The sequence below is a fragment of the Dipodomys ordii genome, unplaced genomic scaffold (genome assembly GCF_000151885.1).
Source record: "Dipodomys ordii isolate 6190 unplaced genomic scaffold, Dord_2.0 Scaffold91, whole genome shotgun sequence".
In the NCBI taxonomy this organism is placed as follows: domain Eukaryota; kingdom Metazoa; phylum Chordata; class Mammalia; order Rodentia; family Heteromyidae; genus Dipodomys; species Dipodomys ordii.
In genome coordinates, this window is record NW_012267307.1 from 4248920 (window position 1) to 4264767 (window position 15848).

The 15848-nt window shown below is 40.8% G+C and overlaps 1 protein-coding gene across 1 annotated transcript in view; it reads left to right on the plus strand.

Annotated features, from left to right (window-relative positions):
• Atp9b (ATPase, class II, type 9B) overlaps positions 1-15848 on the plus strand; it is a 181862-nt gene that overhangs the window by 76824 nt on the left and 89190 nt on the right. Inside the window, exon 9 of the mRNA XM_013026118.1 lies at positions 1045-1121. Coding sequence (XP_012881572.1) covers positions 1045-1121 — 77 coding nt within the window. The remainder of the gene's footprint in view (positions 1-1044; positions 1122-15848) is intronic.

A 15848-nucleotide genomic window follows, 5' to 3' on the forward strand; every position in this document is an offset into this window, starting at 1 on the left:
GCTGTGGCTCAAGTGGTCGAGCGCTAGCCTTGAGCTGAAGAGCTGAGGGATAGCATCCAGGCCCAGAGTTCAGGCCCATGACTGACAAAAAAAAAAAAAAAGAGTTAAGAATATAAACTGGGAGTGGCTATATTTCTAGAGAGACCCATGCCATAGTTTTAATTTTGGCAGTCCAGATACGAGTGCCCTGACTTTTCCAACCTCTGGGCCAATCTAAGGGTACTTTGTCATTCTCATCAGTTTAAAATTACGTCGGTTTTACATGCAAAATGAGAAACCAAACTATCCCAAATATACAGAGATGATTATCTAAATAGGAATTCAAATGCTGTTTTTTACATTCAGATGTCATCTTGGTAATATGCGTCTGAAGCAGCCACAGAGGCCTTACTAGTTGTTCTGGTGAGCTCACTTTCAGTTAGAGTAGCCAGTTGTTTTTGTGTGTCAGTACACAGTCTCTCTAGGTAACATCAGCCATGAGTTAACTCTTTCAGTACCATTTCACTCCTATCGTCAGGAAGAATAGTGAATTTTCTCATGTTAACCTATAGGTAAATTTGTATTATTTGACAAATCATTTGACTTGTTCTAAAGTTATTTTAAAGGTTGAAATAAGATTTTCTTAATGCTGGGCGATGGTGGCTCATGCCTGTTGTCCTAGCTACTCACGAAGCTGAGATCTTAGGATCGTGGTTCAAATCCAGCCCGGGCAGGAAAGTCCGTGAGACTCTTATCTCCAATAAGCCACTAGAAAACTGGGAGTGGTGCTGTGGCTCAAGTGGTAGAGCATTTGCTTTGAGCTGAAGAGCTCAGGGACAGTGCCCAGGCCCAGAGTTCAAGACCCACAACCACCAAAAACAAACAACAAAACCCACCATCAACAACAAAGAAAAGATTTTCTTGAAGTAGCAAAATTACATGGATAAATGTATACAACTTTGTATAGTGTAATAAGCTTTCTGCTAAGACATTTAAATAGAAAGTGTTATCTCTTTGCTTTCCTTTAAAGTATTTCTACAAGGACCGCTTTCATGTTTTTTGCAGGTACTGTAATAGGTGTTGTCATTTATACTGGAAAAGAGACTCGAAGTGTAATGAACACATCCAATCCAAAAAATAAGGTAGGCTAGTTTAAGGAATGACTGCTTTAATGAACTTGATTTTTTTTTTTGTCATTAAGAAAGTCTATGTAGTGCTGAATAGCTCATCCAAGTACTTAATAGATAATAGGAAAACACTCAGAAATGCCAGTGATTAGGATATGAGTTATCTGTGTTTATAAATCAACATTTTCATAGTGATGAATTTCCAAATATATCTCCTCCAGCCTAATCACAGGTTTTTATGTGTCTTAAATTTGCATTGTTTGATGTATGATTTTCCTATAATTTGGCAGTTAATTGTAGGTCTCCAATTTCTCATCTTCCATTTATTTTATAATTTGCGTTCTTCATGTTGATGATTTATTTTTAAAATAAATTATTAATTTTTATAATACTTTCCTTGATAATATTATATTATTAACACAGTTTTATTTATTTCTCCTTTGTATAAGAACAAATTTAAATCTTAGAGATTATTTGACTATATTCTGGAGTTATGCAATCTGCATGAATTTATATGTTAAATGACAACAAAAGCTAATAGGAATATATATATGTATATTGCATATAACTACCACAGGAACATAGTGTATATATAAAACAAAGTCACAGTATGTTCTAATATAAGTTAATGAGAAGTTTCTTTACTACTTTATTCATTTTTATTTTATATATAAATATAATCTGTGTATTTAAGGACAGTATTCATATGGATTCACATCTCAGCAAGTAGGTACTTATAAAGATTTGACTTGTACTCAAAAGTTTGTTTCAAAACATTAGAAATGAAATAATCCTTTAAAAAGATAGGGATGGCATTATCTCCAGCTAAATCCTATTTTACAGTTAGCCCTTCAAAAATTAGGAAAACATCACCAGCCCTCTGCATTGGGTCTGTGGTACAGTAGAACAGCCCACACCTGCTGTCTGTCTGTGAAAGGGTACTGGCAGGCTCACTCACCCGTGCACACGGGCAGTGCACTTCACAAAACGTACACCTGAAGTGTGTTGCTGATTCTCAGATGAGCAAATAGAATATTCTGATGGACATGCAGATTCAAGGACTTTTGTATAATCAATACTTTTATGTTTATGACATTTTAGGGTAAATTTAATTTTAAACATTACATTTAAAATCTTAAAAGCTATATTGTTCCACCTTATTTTACAGCTTAACTGATTTCCTGTTGTTTTTCTTTTAGTTATTCTCCATGTATAGCCTTTATTTTTTGGTTCCTTGAGCTTTTTACATAGTTTTGGATCAGAAAAATTAAGTGTTCTCTTGTTTAAGGTCTTGGTTAAGAATTCTGGCACTTCGCTGGGTTCCAGTGGCTCACTCCTATAAGCCTAGTGACTCAAGAAGCTGAGATATGGAGGATTTGGGTTCTAAGCCAGCTTGAACAGAAAAGTTTTTGAGACTCTGTAATGAAACATACTGTAATTAAAACATACTGGTGGCATGGCTCAAATGGTAGAGCACTAGCCAAGCAAACAAGGCCATGAGTTCAAGGCCTAGTACTGTGGGGAAAAATCTGGCCCTTGGGTACTGCTGTCTGGATAGGAACCCAGGCTCTTCCCCCCCTCCCCCCACTATGTACTTTACAATGGCTTAATTCAAATTCTTAATCTCCTTATCTATAAAATGCCAACAGTACCCACATGTGATTGTTGAGAATAAGATCATATATTTGTATTTTCTGCTAACAGTCCCTGCACTGCCATTAGAACTTGTCGTATGACGCAATTCCCCCTCTCCATTCATCTACCCTTCTCCCCTTGACCCCCATCTCCTCTGCAAGTACTGGCTTCCTGGTGTTTATTTTGTTGGCTTGGGCATGAACTCTTCTAAGGAATTAGACCATCTGAGTTCTCCCCTGAATCATGTTTCAGTTAACATACTGAAGTATTTACTTATATATTGTGATTTTTAATATAGAGTCTTTCCTTTGGTCCATCCTCCTATTTATGCTTCCACAGTAGCTGGGTGAAAAGTATATGCTACTTTACCCAGCTTTTTTGTGGAGATAGGGTCTTAAAAGCGAGTGCACATTTTGAGGAGCTGCTTTCCTTTCTTGCAAAGTGTGTTTTTCTACCACCATTTCAAGGGTACAGCAACCCCTATGTAAGGGTTAAGCAGTTAAGTCATTTCATGTGTTCCAGTTTGTCTAGGAGTTTATCTTTCATACACTCCTCAACGACTACACATGCAGTTAGAGATGCTGTGTTAGTGTTCTTCTCTTTTCAAGCTTGTTCAGACTCGCTTCTTCTCCCCCGAGTTCACTGTTGTGGGCTCATCTCTGCTTGCTACCTCACGACAACCACAGTGTCATTTCACATGTCTCCTACGGTGCAGGCAGCCCTTCTTCAGGGAGTTACTAGCTAGGCTGTTAAATAATACAAGAATGGCTAAAGGAGCAGATACTCTCTAATATATTGGCATTCTGTAGATCTGCCTGAAACTTGAAACCCACCAGGCAGTTCCCAGCAAAGGCCAGGCCTAGTAGCTGATGAGACTGTTCTCAACCGAGCCCATCTGGGTGGACATGATGACAGCAAGTGGAAGTGTGTTCTCAGCACCCTACGTCTCCAGCCCCGGTGGCTCTCCCTGAAGCTCTCCACTCTCCTCGTGCTCACAAGTCCCACTAGCAACCCCAGGTCTTACTCGGAGGGACTCTTACCTTACTAAGGCTATTCCAGCATGCTCCTCTCACCTCTCCCTCCCTGGAAGACAGCGGACCCCCATTGGCCCCTTAGGTCAGGGTTGCCATTTTCCCCACTACACCAGAGGGTTCTTGAGGACTAGTGTTCATGGTTTTTAATCCTCTAGTGCTAAACAGATGAATAATAGATAATCATTTCATCAGTTGCTTTATACAGTAATTTTAAACTTTATTTGCTTTAGCTAATGTCTCCAGAAATCTTTTGGATAATTCACCTTTTTCTCTGCATTTTGGCTGCCTTGTTTTGGTCTAGAAGCTTTCTTAAAAAAATAGTTATTGTGATATATTGTTTTCAAACATGTAAGAACTAAGGAGAATCATGTGACCACTGGAAGGCCTAATAAGCTCTTGACTTGTCCTTTTCTGTGTGTGGCTATGGATTCATATTGCTCCCTAATTGTGCTTTTTAAAAGTTAAAAGAATTTTGTCTGGCTGCTAAGTGATGCCGAGCTTGGGTCTGTGACACTTGCTGTTGTTGGCCCTGACTGTAAAGTTGACTCCCTGGGCTGGCATTACCTGCATTGCAACTGTGTGATGACTGTGTATCTGCACAGGCCCTGGGCATCCTGAGTCAATACCTGGGACCACAACACACACTAAGTGGAGAAACTCTCTCTGCTCTTGTCACTATTAGCTAAGATGGAAAAAATTCTTGTGTATGTATGTTAGACTATAACTGGCTATTGTCATATTTTGACTCATTCTTGTAGATCGGTTCTTAAAAACTGCTTCTTGAAATTAAATAATTTCATTTTATTGGAAAAATACATCTTTATATCTTTTTCTGAGATTACTGGAATTTTTAAGTGTCACATGTTTTATTTAGACAGATTAAACATAAATCCTATAATTTTGTTGGATGGATGAAAATTCTATGATAAAAATAAAGTCTTAAAGCTCAGGATCAGATACTTTTCTCTCATCTTGGTGCTTACTGAGGGGTTGAGCTCTAATCAGAGTTGGAAGTTTTCTTTAAAAACTGTGAACAAATCAAAAGTTTTTATTGCTAAGCAATTTTACAGTGATATTTAGTGAAAGTTTAGATTACAAGGAGTGCAGCTTGAGTAATGGACTGCTTTATAAAACCTAGCTGAAGACATATTTAATAAGATGATACTTGATTACATTTAGGGAGGGAAAATTCTTACAGGAGTTTAAGAAAAATCAATTGTGACAGGTTGCCATTTTCACGCCGTTCATAATAATAAGTTGCTCAGAGCAAGAGCATCAAGGATAAAATGATAATACAAATTGCTTCAAGCAGTTATTGTAATCCCTGGAGCATATTGATTTGTGTTTTTAATAAAAAGATGCTTTCAAATGTCTCATTGATAGAGAGACAGGTGACATGTGCCATTACATGAATTAGAGCCACTTCTCACTACTTGAATTATTGCAAAGGCATTTTTAGACAATAGAATAGTAGTATACTTTGCATGTTGAAATATCAAGGCAGTTGAGGAGAATAGCTTTATTATTTTAAAAGAACCATTTATTAATATTTTAAGAGTTCTGTTTTTCTATATTAAAATGTTACAATAGAGTAGTTTACTTTTCTTGTGGTTTCATACAATCAGTATTATTTTTGTTTTCTGATATTTGCCCTCTTGGGTAATACACTTTCCATCTCAAGTGTATGTTCTTATGTTTCACAAAAGAGCTGCATGTTGTAGAATATAGTATGTAGTCAGTCTGCACAGGCAAAAGATTCTTAGAATGCCTTTTTGGATAACAGTTATGAATATTAACAAATCATAGTATTTCATGGCTCAGAAACCAATTAGCAATTAAACAAGCTGTCAGTGAAGTTTTCCTGCAACACATAGGCAAGATGCATCTTCGCCTTTTGGGTTACGCCCCGATGTGACTGCCTTTGATTGTGTGGCCACACTATAGCTACATTCAACTACAAAGTGTGTTTTTTCATCTTCAATGTGAGTGAAGACTGACTTGCCTCCTGTCTCAGTGAGCAGAGCCTTCAGTTTACACAGTGGAGTAAAAAGTAGTTGAAACCTTTTCTGTGGCCAGGTGGCCTGTGGAAAGAGCTTTGGACCTGGTTGCTGGGCTGCTGCCTGCCCTACCCCACCATAATGTCCCTCATAGATGCTACAGACACCTCCCTGCCACGTGGCTGAGAGAATTAAAATGAGGTGGTGTGCATGAGGAACACGACCTAGTTTGTTCTGCAGATGCTCAAAACCAGTTAGATGTGCCATCAGTTGGCAGCCTCCTTTCATTGGGTGTTAGGTGTTGTGAGAGTTTGGTTTGGGCATACAAATTAACCCTGAGGGTGCGGCTGGCCTGGATCTGCAGGCGGGGCACGAGGCTCCAGGCTCCTTCAGGGGCCCGGTGGTGTCTGCCTGCTAAGGACCTGGTACAGTTACCAAGCTCCCTGGGCTTGTGTTCTGTTCCAAGAGGGAAGACTCACAGAAAACCAAGGAGGGTGGTGTCTCAGGGCACTTGTGAATTTGCTCATTTACTCGTAAAACTCCTAAATTTTTAAATCAGAGAACTGTTACCATCATTTTTTGCCTAGGTTTTTGAAGCAAATAGAGCTCAAGCATATTTGCTTGTTTTGAAACAAGGAGAATTTTATTAAAAGGACTTAAATTCACAGTTTAAGGATTTAAACTGACATCATATAGATGCTTTCCATAGAACTTTGAGAATGCATATGCAGCTTACAATGTCAGTCCCTTTTTTGGCAGTAGCATCTTCAATAGGAAGTAACAACTTTAAATTTTTAAATGCAAGCCAAGTTTAAAATGCCAGTTTTTGCCTGGTGGTTCACACCTGTAATCCTAGCTACTCAGGAGGTTGAAATCTGAGCATCATAGTTCAAAGTCAGCCTGGGCAGGAAAGTCCATAAGACTCCTTACAACTAACCACCAAAAAGAGAGTAGTCGGTCCACGGAGTGGCTCAAGTGGTCGATTGCTAGCTTTAAGCAGAAATGCTCCAGGACAGTACCCAGGTACCAAGTGCAAGTCCCAGTGCTGGCACATACACAAGAAGAATGTTAATCTCAATAAATACTTGCTAAATGAATATGTTCCATGAGTGGCCAGCACAGCTGGTCTCAGTTTACCTGGGTGTTCATTCTCTTTGTCCTCCAGTTGGTAACATCCAACATTGGGCAGTCACTGGACTACATGTGTCTCCTCCTTGTTCCACTGTAGGGGCTTTTGCTCTCTGGACCTGTGTCTGGGGCTGTCTTCTCTTTCTTCTCCCCCTCCTTTTCTACTGAAACCATTTGACCTTGTATTTCTTCACCTTGAAAACACTTTTGCAGAACCTTTTGTGGAATCACTGACTGTCCTCAGTTCCTCCATACTGCCCCTGCTTCTCCCTGTGGTAGCACAAATCACACATCCCTTTCATACACATCAACTCCTTCCCTTCTTCCTGGTAGCCTCATCTGAGTCCATGTTCCTAACTTGGGCTGTAGAATCTCCTACCCAAACAGCAGAACAGATTTGTGCTTGCCTCTCACTTTGTTCTCCACATTCCAACCAGAGTCATGGTTTGGAAATACAGATTAATGACTTTTTTTTTTGTTCCTACCTGAAACTGTTCTAAAATTGCTGTTGATAAATAGTAGCATCATCATTGTGTTCCACAAGCCCTGTTCTTCCTTCCCACTTTCCCTCCACTCCTTCTTCCCTTCCTCTCGCTTCCTTTCCCCTTAATTCCCCTCCTTCTTCTCCCCCCTTCGTCCCAAGACAGGTGATAGTAAATACTGCCTGAAAACATGAGGCAGCTCTTACCAACTGTTTCATTGATTGTCACTGCCTCCCACCAAAGTTTTAAATGCCCCAAAGACAGGAACTCATTCTTGTCTTCCACACTGCTCACACAGTAGATGTTTAAGAGCTGCACAAAGAGTTAAAAGAAGACATAACAGGAAGTTAGTTCACTTGGTGTGTGGAGAAGGTAGACATACCTTTATAAAAGTTAGAAACTGGAACTGCCATGCAGGATTGTGGGGTCTCCAAGGAGGTGGTTGTTTACAGAGTGCCTGCTCTGTTCCAGGTACCAGTTGTGTACAGACTCTGCCCGTACTGCCTTGGGGGTGGCTTGTAGTTTACTCTTTGTTCAGAGACTTGCAAAGTCTGCTACTTTATTGATGCTCATATTGTCTCTTCTTTGGCTTGTAGGAACTCTGTGCAGCTGGCTTTTTGTCCCGTTACAATGAATTATTATTCTTAATACTTTGTTCATCAATTGGTGTACCAGACTCATCTTGTAGTTTCTTTGCACTAGCCCTGGGATCAGACTAGGTTCCTTTCAGCAAAGAATGATATGTAGAATTCAGGTTCTGGAAGTTGAATGTGCTCATTGCTGTTGAGATGTCTTGTTTCCAGGCTTTAGAAGCAGACAAAGTGAATGAATATACAGATGGATGGATGGATGGATGGATGGATACATGCATGGATGGATGGATACATGCATGGATACATGCATGGATATACGTATAAGGAGGAAAATGATACACAGACAGGTGAATAAGTAGATGGTTGATTGAGTGGATGGGTAGGTGGGTAGGTAGATGTATAGATGTACAGGCACACGTTTAGTCTACTCTGTCAGATCTTAGCCTCCTAAATAACTGGGATTATAGACATGAACCACCTGCACCCTGCTCTCTCTCATTTTTTTTTATTGCAATAATGTTAATTTATCACACTGTATTACATAGACTTTTGTCATTACTAATCTGTGTCAGGGATTCTTCTACCACTTCAAAATAAAGATATAAAAGTTAGAAATGGGAAGATCACAATATAGCATTGCTACATGAAGTTCATTAACCTGTGGAAATGAGCAAGTTGTACATGCTACAGTTTAGTGAGAGATGTTTTGTGTTGCTTGAATATTTAGTCATTCAAGCAACTTAAGTTTTCTTAAGTTAAAGCCAATAATTTGTTTCGTTATTACAATTACAAAAATTGTTCTATAGCCTTAAGATACAGACATGATCTGAAGCACAATATAGAGAACAGAATTTTCATAATGGATCAATTTAATATGTTTTTAATTTCAGACAATATAATGAAAAATGACTGCTCTGAAATTAATCTGGGTCTCAGATGATGCATTTTCTCTCCTTCGGATGAAGGCAGATGCTGGTGCTCATCTCTTTCCTGCAGGCCAAGTGAGCAGTGCCACGTTGGCTGGCAGGCAGCCACTGCTGATGCCTCTAGATGCCAGGAAGAGGCTAGGCCAAAGCATCCTTACACTCTAGTCAGTGCCAGGCCTCTTCCAAGACACTCCTGAACTGTGGCTTTTTGTGTAAAGAATCATAGCCGTTTTAAAGGCAATTTATGGGTGTTCATTCACTGAAACAAAGACAAATGGATTCCTAGACATTTTTCAGTGTCTGTGTTACTTGTATAATTTCATTGGAATGATATGCTATAACTGCCTATTCAGTTGTTTTATTGTTTTTGTAATGTTGAAAGTTAAATCTAGCATCTCATACAGTATGCTACGCATGTATTCTGCCACTGAACCACACCCTAGGTCCCTGTTTTTGTTTTAAAGCTAAATTTAGTACATTAGTGAAAAGAAAAAAAGGACTCAGAATGTGTACCTTTTTAGTAAAGTAAAATTTACATTGCTCAAAACATCTTTGTATAAGTTCTAGGAGTGAATAAGAAGTGGTTATTTCCCCATTAACATGAATACAGTTTACGAGTATAAAAAGTGTGTCCATTTGCTATTTGGTTCATGTTGTAATATTGCTTTTCAAACCAAACTGTACTTCTTTCTTGTCTGTTATTCTTGGAGGATGGAGCCTTTGCTTGTCCTTGGCCTGCCTGCTTCTGACTATTGTTTGATGTTATCTGTGTAGATCAAGCTGTATTGTTAGCCAATTAATAATGCAGGTGTCCTGCATGTTAAATATTTCTCACTATCACTTTACTGGATAAAACTAGAATGAGTTACGTTTTTATAGTACATTTTATCTTGTTGGTGATTTTGGAGTTAGACTCAGGGCATTGCGCTTTCTTAGCTGGTGATCTACCACTTAGGCCAGTTTTCCAGATCTCAGCCTCCTTAGGTTAGAATTACAGGTGTAATCCTAATATCTAGCTATAAGCTAAGTTTATTTTAGTAAATTGAATATAAACCAGCATTAGTCTCTTGTGATTGTCTTCTTTTCTGAGACATGGAATTCTCCTCACTTTGCTGATATGTAGGTATGATTCTGATGGTTCCACCGAAAGGAGAGAGTTTAGAAGAAAGAACAGTGAGACCTCTTCACATGGCTTTGGATCCTAGCTCCAGCTCAGTAGAGCCCTTTGAACCGTTAGTGAATTACTTAGTCAACTTTTACGATATATCAGTGATATTATAGCACTCTGTATTTTACATGTAGAAAATTTAGAAGACCACATTGCCTGAATGTCTTAAATGCTCAGAAGCAGAGAGCTAGCAATTTTAAAACATTAATTAAAAAAAAAAATCACTGCATTAGAGGCTGGTAGCTCACACCTGTAATCCTACTTATATAATAAGTTGAGAATTGAGGGTCGCAGTTTGAAGCCAGCTAAGGCAGGAGATTCAGTCATGCTCTTAGTTCTTATTAATCACTAAGAAGCCAGAAGTGAAGTTGTGTCTCAAGTGGTAACGTATCAGCCTTCAATGTCAAGGGAGAGTACCCAGGTCCTGAGTCAAGTCTCAATACCAGTATCAAGGGAAGAAAACTGGAGGCTGGTGGTGCTCAGATTTTTGAGTTTCCAAGTAGATTTTTTAAAGGAATCTTGATAGTAATCATTTTTATTTTTTCTTTTATTAATTATCTTTAAGTAGTTGTACAAAGCAGTTGCCATTTAACGAAGCAGTTTATGAATACAACGCATCTTGATCAATGTCACCCTTTCAGCATCCTGTTCCCCTACCACCTTTTAAAACATTTTGTACTGTGTACATTGCATTCTTGACTGCATTCTCCCCTTCCCTTCATTTGTCTACCCCCTCTCCTTGTAAGTACTCATTTTCTGGTGTTCGTTTTGTTGAGCATTGACTTTTTGTCATCAATTAGTTGTACTAGAGGGTTCAGTTTGCCATATCCATACATGAATGCAATAAACTTTGCACAGATTCAGCCTTTCTGTCTCTATCACTCAATCCTCTCGTTTCCCTTTCCCAAACCAATCTCAGCAAGCTTCTTTGTTCCATTTTCATACATGTCTGTAACGTATGTTGACTATATTCATCTTCCTTCGCCTTCTCTCTTTGTCCTTCCACAGTACCAACACATTGGGGACCTGTTAGTTGTTCATTGTTTAAAGTATGTTAGTTGTTCAAAGGAATTTTGCTGTGGCAATACTTTAAGCAATTGACTCTTTGCTTTTTCTCACTTTCCACATCTCTAATTCTCCTTATTATTCAAGAGCTTTCGGTGAGTTTTGTTTTTATATCATTCTCCCATGGTGTAAATTGGTATTACCATCTAACATCTCTTCCTCCCCACCCAGTCTCCTCAAACATTACCACAATAACAAAAATTGTGTGTGTGTGTGTGTGTGTGTGTGTGTGTGTGTGTGTAACTTGCAAAATGATTTGAAGTGTTTAGATAGGACTTTGTAATGGGAGCAATTCGTGCGTGTTCTTCCTAGACCAGGGATAGCTCTGAATGCAGACTTACTCGGTTACCAGGATGGATTTCCCAGCACCACTATGGATGAGAATTAACTGGAATCTTCTATTTTCTTTTGTATGGATTGGTGTGATATGTGAGTTGAAGGTAGCGTGAGCAAGGCTTAGCCACTTTGGTGCTGCTTTCACCTGATCAGCTTCCTTTATGTTCTAGAAGCCACTACTGATCATCCAGTGCTTTTTAGTCTGTGGAGAAGCAAGTTTTTAATTGCTCTACAGGGTTTACTCGTTTCTGTCTTTGCCGCAGCCCAGAGTAAGTTTGGGGCCGTGTGCCTGATAGCAAGGTGAACAAATGGCACGTCGAGTTCTGTACCAGTGGCAGAGAGCTGAGGAGCTCAGGTTCCCTGTCTGCAGGTCTCCTTCTTCCAGATGGCATGTCGTGTTTCACCCCTGTGACAAGTGTGAGGTGAGAGGTGCTTGCTCAAAGCGCTCAGCCACAGTGATCGTCAGGAACCAGAAAGGTGGTCACTGAACTCCTCCTTTCTCCCTGATCATCTGCCCCATGCCCTCAGCCCTCCCAAGTCAGAATTCCAGTCTCCCTGTGCTCTGCTGGCAGTCCTTCCCTCAAACCCTGCGGGTGGCTGAGTGCTTCCTGGGTTTCTGGGTTGGCATTTGAGAAGCCTGGGTGGCTCAGTAGTAGAGTCTGTCTGTTTGCAGGCAGCTTGAAAGCTACTAAAATGACCTGATTTTTTTTTTTTTTTAAGTCGGGGGCAGCTCTTATAATCAAGGCCCCTACCCAGATGACAGCTACTTGCAAGCAGCTGAATGTGACCTGACTGACCACCTGGCAACTTCTTTAGGCTGAGCTCTCTCCCAGCAGGGGTCAAGGACTGTGTGTTTATTTCCTAAGCAAGGTGAAACCTGCTGGGCTCTATGTGATCTCTATCAATTGGTCAAAGTCAGGTGCTTCTTCTTCATTGGGTTTTCAGACCCTAGGCCTAAACCCTGTAGTCCCATGTTTGGTCCAACCGCTCTTCCCCCAAATACAGAATAGAGGCCAGTGAAGAATAGAGACAGGAGACTGGAAAGAGGGTAGTTAAGTATATCTTCAGCCATCTTTTGAGGCACAGACATTGGCCTCAGGTTATGTAGGGAGAATTCAGGGAAGGGATGAGAAAACTATGCTACACAGTCTCAAGTCACAGGTATGGGCGGGTTGCCCATTAGCTACCTCTTGTCTTCTGAGGCTTGGTGGTGGGTCATCTGTGGCTCTTGGCTGTTTCTTCATGGTGGTAAGAAGGCATTCCTGTCTGAGAAGCAGTTTGTCTTTTGTCAGATGCTTTTTTTTAGAGGCAGGGAGGCAGTGCGTGACTGTCTTATTCACAAGCCCAGTAAAACCACCTTTTGAGTTGCATCTTACAGTAGGACTTACCCCAAACTTCTCCCACTCCATGGCCCCCCTGCTGAGAGGTCTTCCACCTACATGCTATGGGTGGGTGACATGGAATCCCCTGGGCTGCAGCTGGTTTACATCTTTGAGTGCAGCGTGGTTTTAGGCTACATGCACACAACTAATGTAACCTCAGTCTCAAGCAGGAGGTCCTCCCCAAGGGAGCACTCGCCTTCCACTCCGGTCTGGTCCAATGCTGACTTGTCATGGTAGACTTGCCTTTCCCTCCCCCTAGGACACACAGTGCCTGGGCTGAAACCTGTTTTCCTAATATTTCCCTGTCAGCTTTCTGGCTTGCCACACTTCTCAGTTATCCCTCTGTTGTGGGTCTCAGTTCTCACTTTTGCCCTCTAAATACAATCTCTCCTTTGTTTCTCAGACAGTGTCAGCTGGAGAACAACTTCTTAGTTTCCACACAAAACCACAGGTCCTTGAGATGTGAAAAGAATTTCAAGATCTGTCTCAAAAAAGGAGAGTCTCTCAAGGTGAAAGTTCAGCAAGGATGTATTTTAGTAAAATAGTCCAAGTAGGGAGAAATGGAGAAGATCCATCTCAACCCACTCCATGTTGACAATAGTCTTGAAAACTGGAATTTTTTATTTGAGAGATCTGGGTATGGGAGTGCTCTTGTTAGTGCCCAGTCCTGATGTGGTGAGGTTGTGTTTACTGGCCTGCTGTCTGGGTGGCTTAGCTTGATTATTACCTATACTGTATTTAGTACGTTTATCTGTGAAATGTTAGTTTTTTTGCCTGCTGTTCTGTAGGGGTTCCATGTACATCTGAGTATAAATACTTTGCTGGCTTATATGTATAATTAATTCCTATTCTTTTGCTAGCCTTCTTTTCTTCATGGTGATTTTTTTTACCCCCTGGTACCTGGGTTTTGGCTTGTTTGGCTTGCTTCCTTGGTTGGTGTTTACCATGAGAGCCTTGCCTACAGTCCAGCTTTTTGCTGATTATTTTGGAGACAGAGTTTCTCAGACTTTTTCCTCCTGGTAGGCTTCAAACTGTAATCCTCCAGATCTTAGCCTCCTGAGTAGCTAGAATTACAGGTGTGAGCTACCTCTCTTCATGGTATTCATGAGCAGCAGTCCTTTCTTGGCTCTGATGTGATTCAGTATGGCAGTCTTCTTTTCCTGTTGTGATTTAAGAAAATGTCTCTACCCTCAGGTCATGAAGATAATATGCTTTTATGTGCTCCAAGTTTTTATGTTTACTTGTCTGTCGAGTTGTTTTTACCCGTGGTTTGAACAGCGGTCACACGTGCCCTCTTCCCCAGTGGTTAGTTCATCTCTCCCGCCTCTGCAGAGCCTGCTGGGCAGAGGCCCCAGGCCCAGTGCAGCTCTGCAGGTCACGTGCTCATGCACAGTGGGTGTGCCTCGGACCCTCTTCTTGCATTGGTCTATTAATCCTTTTCTGTGCTAAGACTTTGATTTCTGTGGACAGTTTGATTTGGATTGCATTTAATCGCTATAGAACTTTGGAGAGGATTAACTCTTATAATCTGCAATCAATGAATATTATGTGTCCTTTTCATTAGTGTTTTGTGATTTTTCTCTGTAAAAGTTTCATACAACTTTGGTTTATTTGTAGACTGAATTTAGTTTGGCTTATTTGAAAATTTTTAATGCTCTTTCACTTTTAATACTTTGATTTTTTTGTTTGCTGCTAAAAATCCCATTTGTTTGGGGGATACATTTTTTTTTTAGTGGCAGGAGAGCTTTTCATTTCCAGACAGGTTGTCCTGTAAGAGATTAGGTTCCTGTCCTTTGTGTTGTAACCACAGATCCGGGAGTGTTCAGGTACCAAACATTTGTCATCTCAAGACTCACTTTTGTCTGGCTAGCTGTTTTCTACTTTTTAGTAAAGTTAGCAGCCAACTCCAAAGTAATCTCACACACACTCTTAGTCAGAGTGGTGTGTGTTGTGTTGTCAACCTCCTGTGTGGGGCGGTTACTGCTTGAGTCTTGTGCAACCAGACCAGGGTCCCAGTAACGAAGGAGTCTAGTGCCTGGCCCTTGCTTGCCATGGTTCGCATTGCTGCTGTTTCCTGAAGGATGCAGCTGACCCTGAGCACTGGGACTCAGTTGGTGCTTTGTTCTTCCAGACCATGGTGGAAACAACTTGTTAGACAGACACAGTCCAGTCTAGACAGGACTCTCTCCCCATCCTACTACAGAGTTGGAACAGCAGGAAGGATGTTTCCCTCCTCTTCTTTCTACTAAGGACCAATATGTCCTGGTGATGAAGCTGTCTTTACAATTGAATGGCCATCAAAAGGGGAAATACCTGCAGTGTCATAAGATGCAGAGGCAGTTTTCATAGCTTTAAACAAAAAGCAAAGGTAAAAGACCAAAGGAGAAAGGTGCACTTTTCCCTACCTAATAAGAATAAAAATGCAGCAGTTGACATTTAAAGTAGCAGTTATTATGAGTATATTGCACGCCTAGAATAGGAAAGAGACCTCTGGAGAAGGGCTCCTGATCACCTCCTGAATTGTAAAAACCATGTATCAGATGTGAGGAAGGGCCTGTGTTGCTAATTGGCCCGACTTTTGAGGGTGTTTTATGTGAAAGTGTCTAGAGTTGCGGTGGCCCTTGAGGGCACAGGCAGAGGCTGGCTGGTGCAGCCCAGCTGTCCTTTCACACCACCACGCCCCCGTGCCAGCACACACTAAAGCGAGTCATGGATTTAAAGACACATCAGCCTATGCTGAGTGCCCCCAGTTGGTGCTGGGGCTCAGGCCTGTCTCCTGTCACCAGGCTACTGGGGATGTGGCCCGAGGGTGACTTGTCATGGTGACAGAGTGGTAGGAAGATTGTATGGCTCTGTATGCTACAGGGACTCCGGTGGTCTTTGAGGAATTAATTCATTTAGATTTTAGTCATGGTGCCATTTCTTATACTTGTTTTGAGAGGATATTAAAGAAAAAGATTACCTGCAGTGCATCATTGTTTAATAGGGCCAGAGCT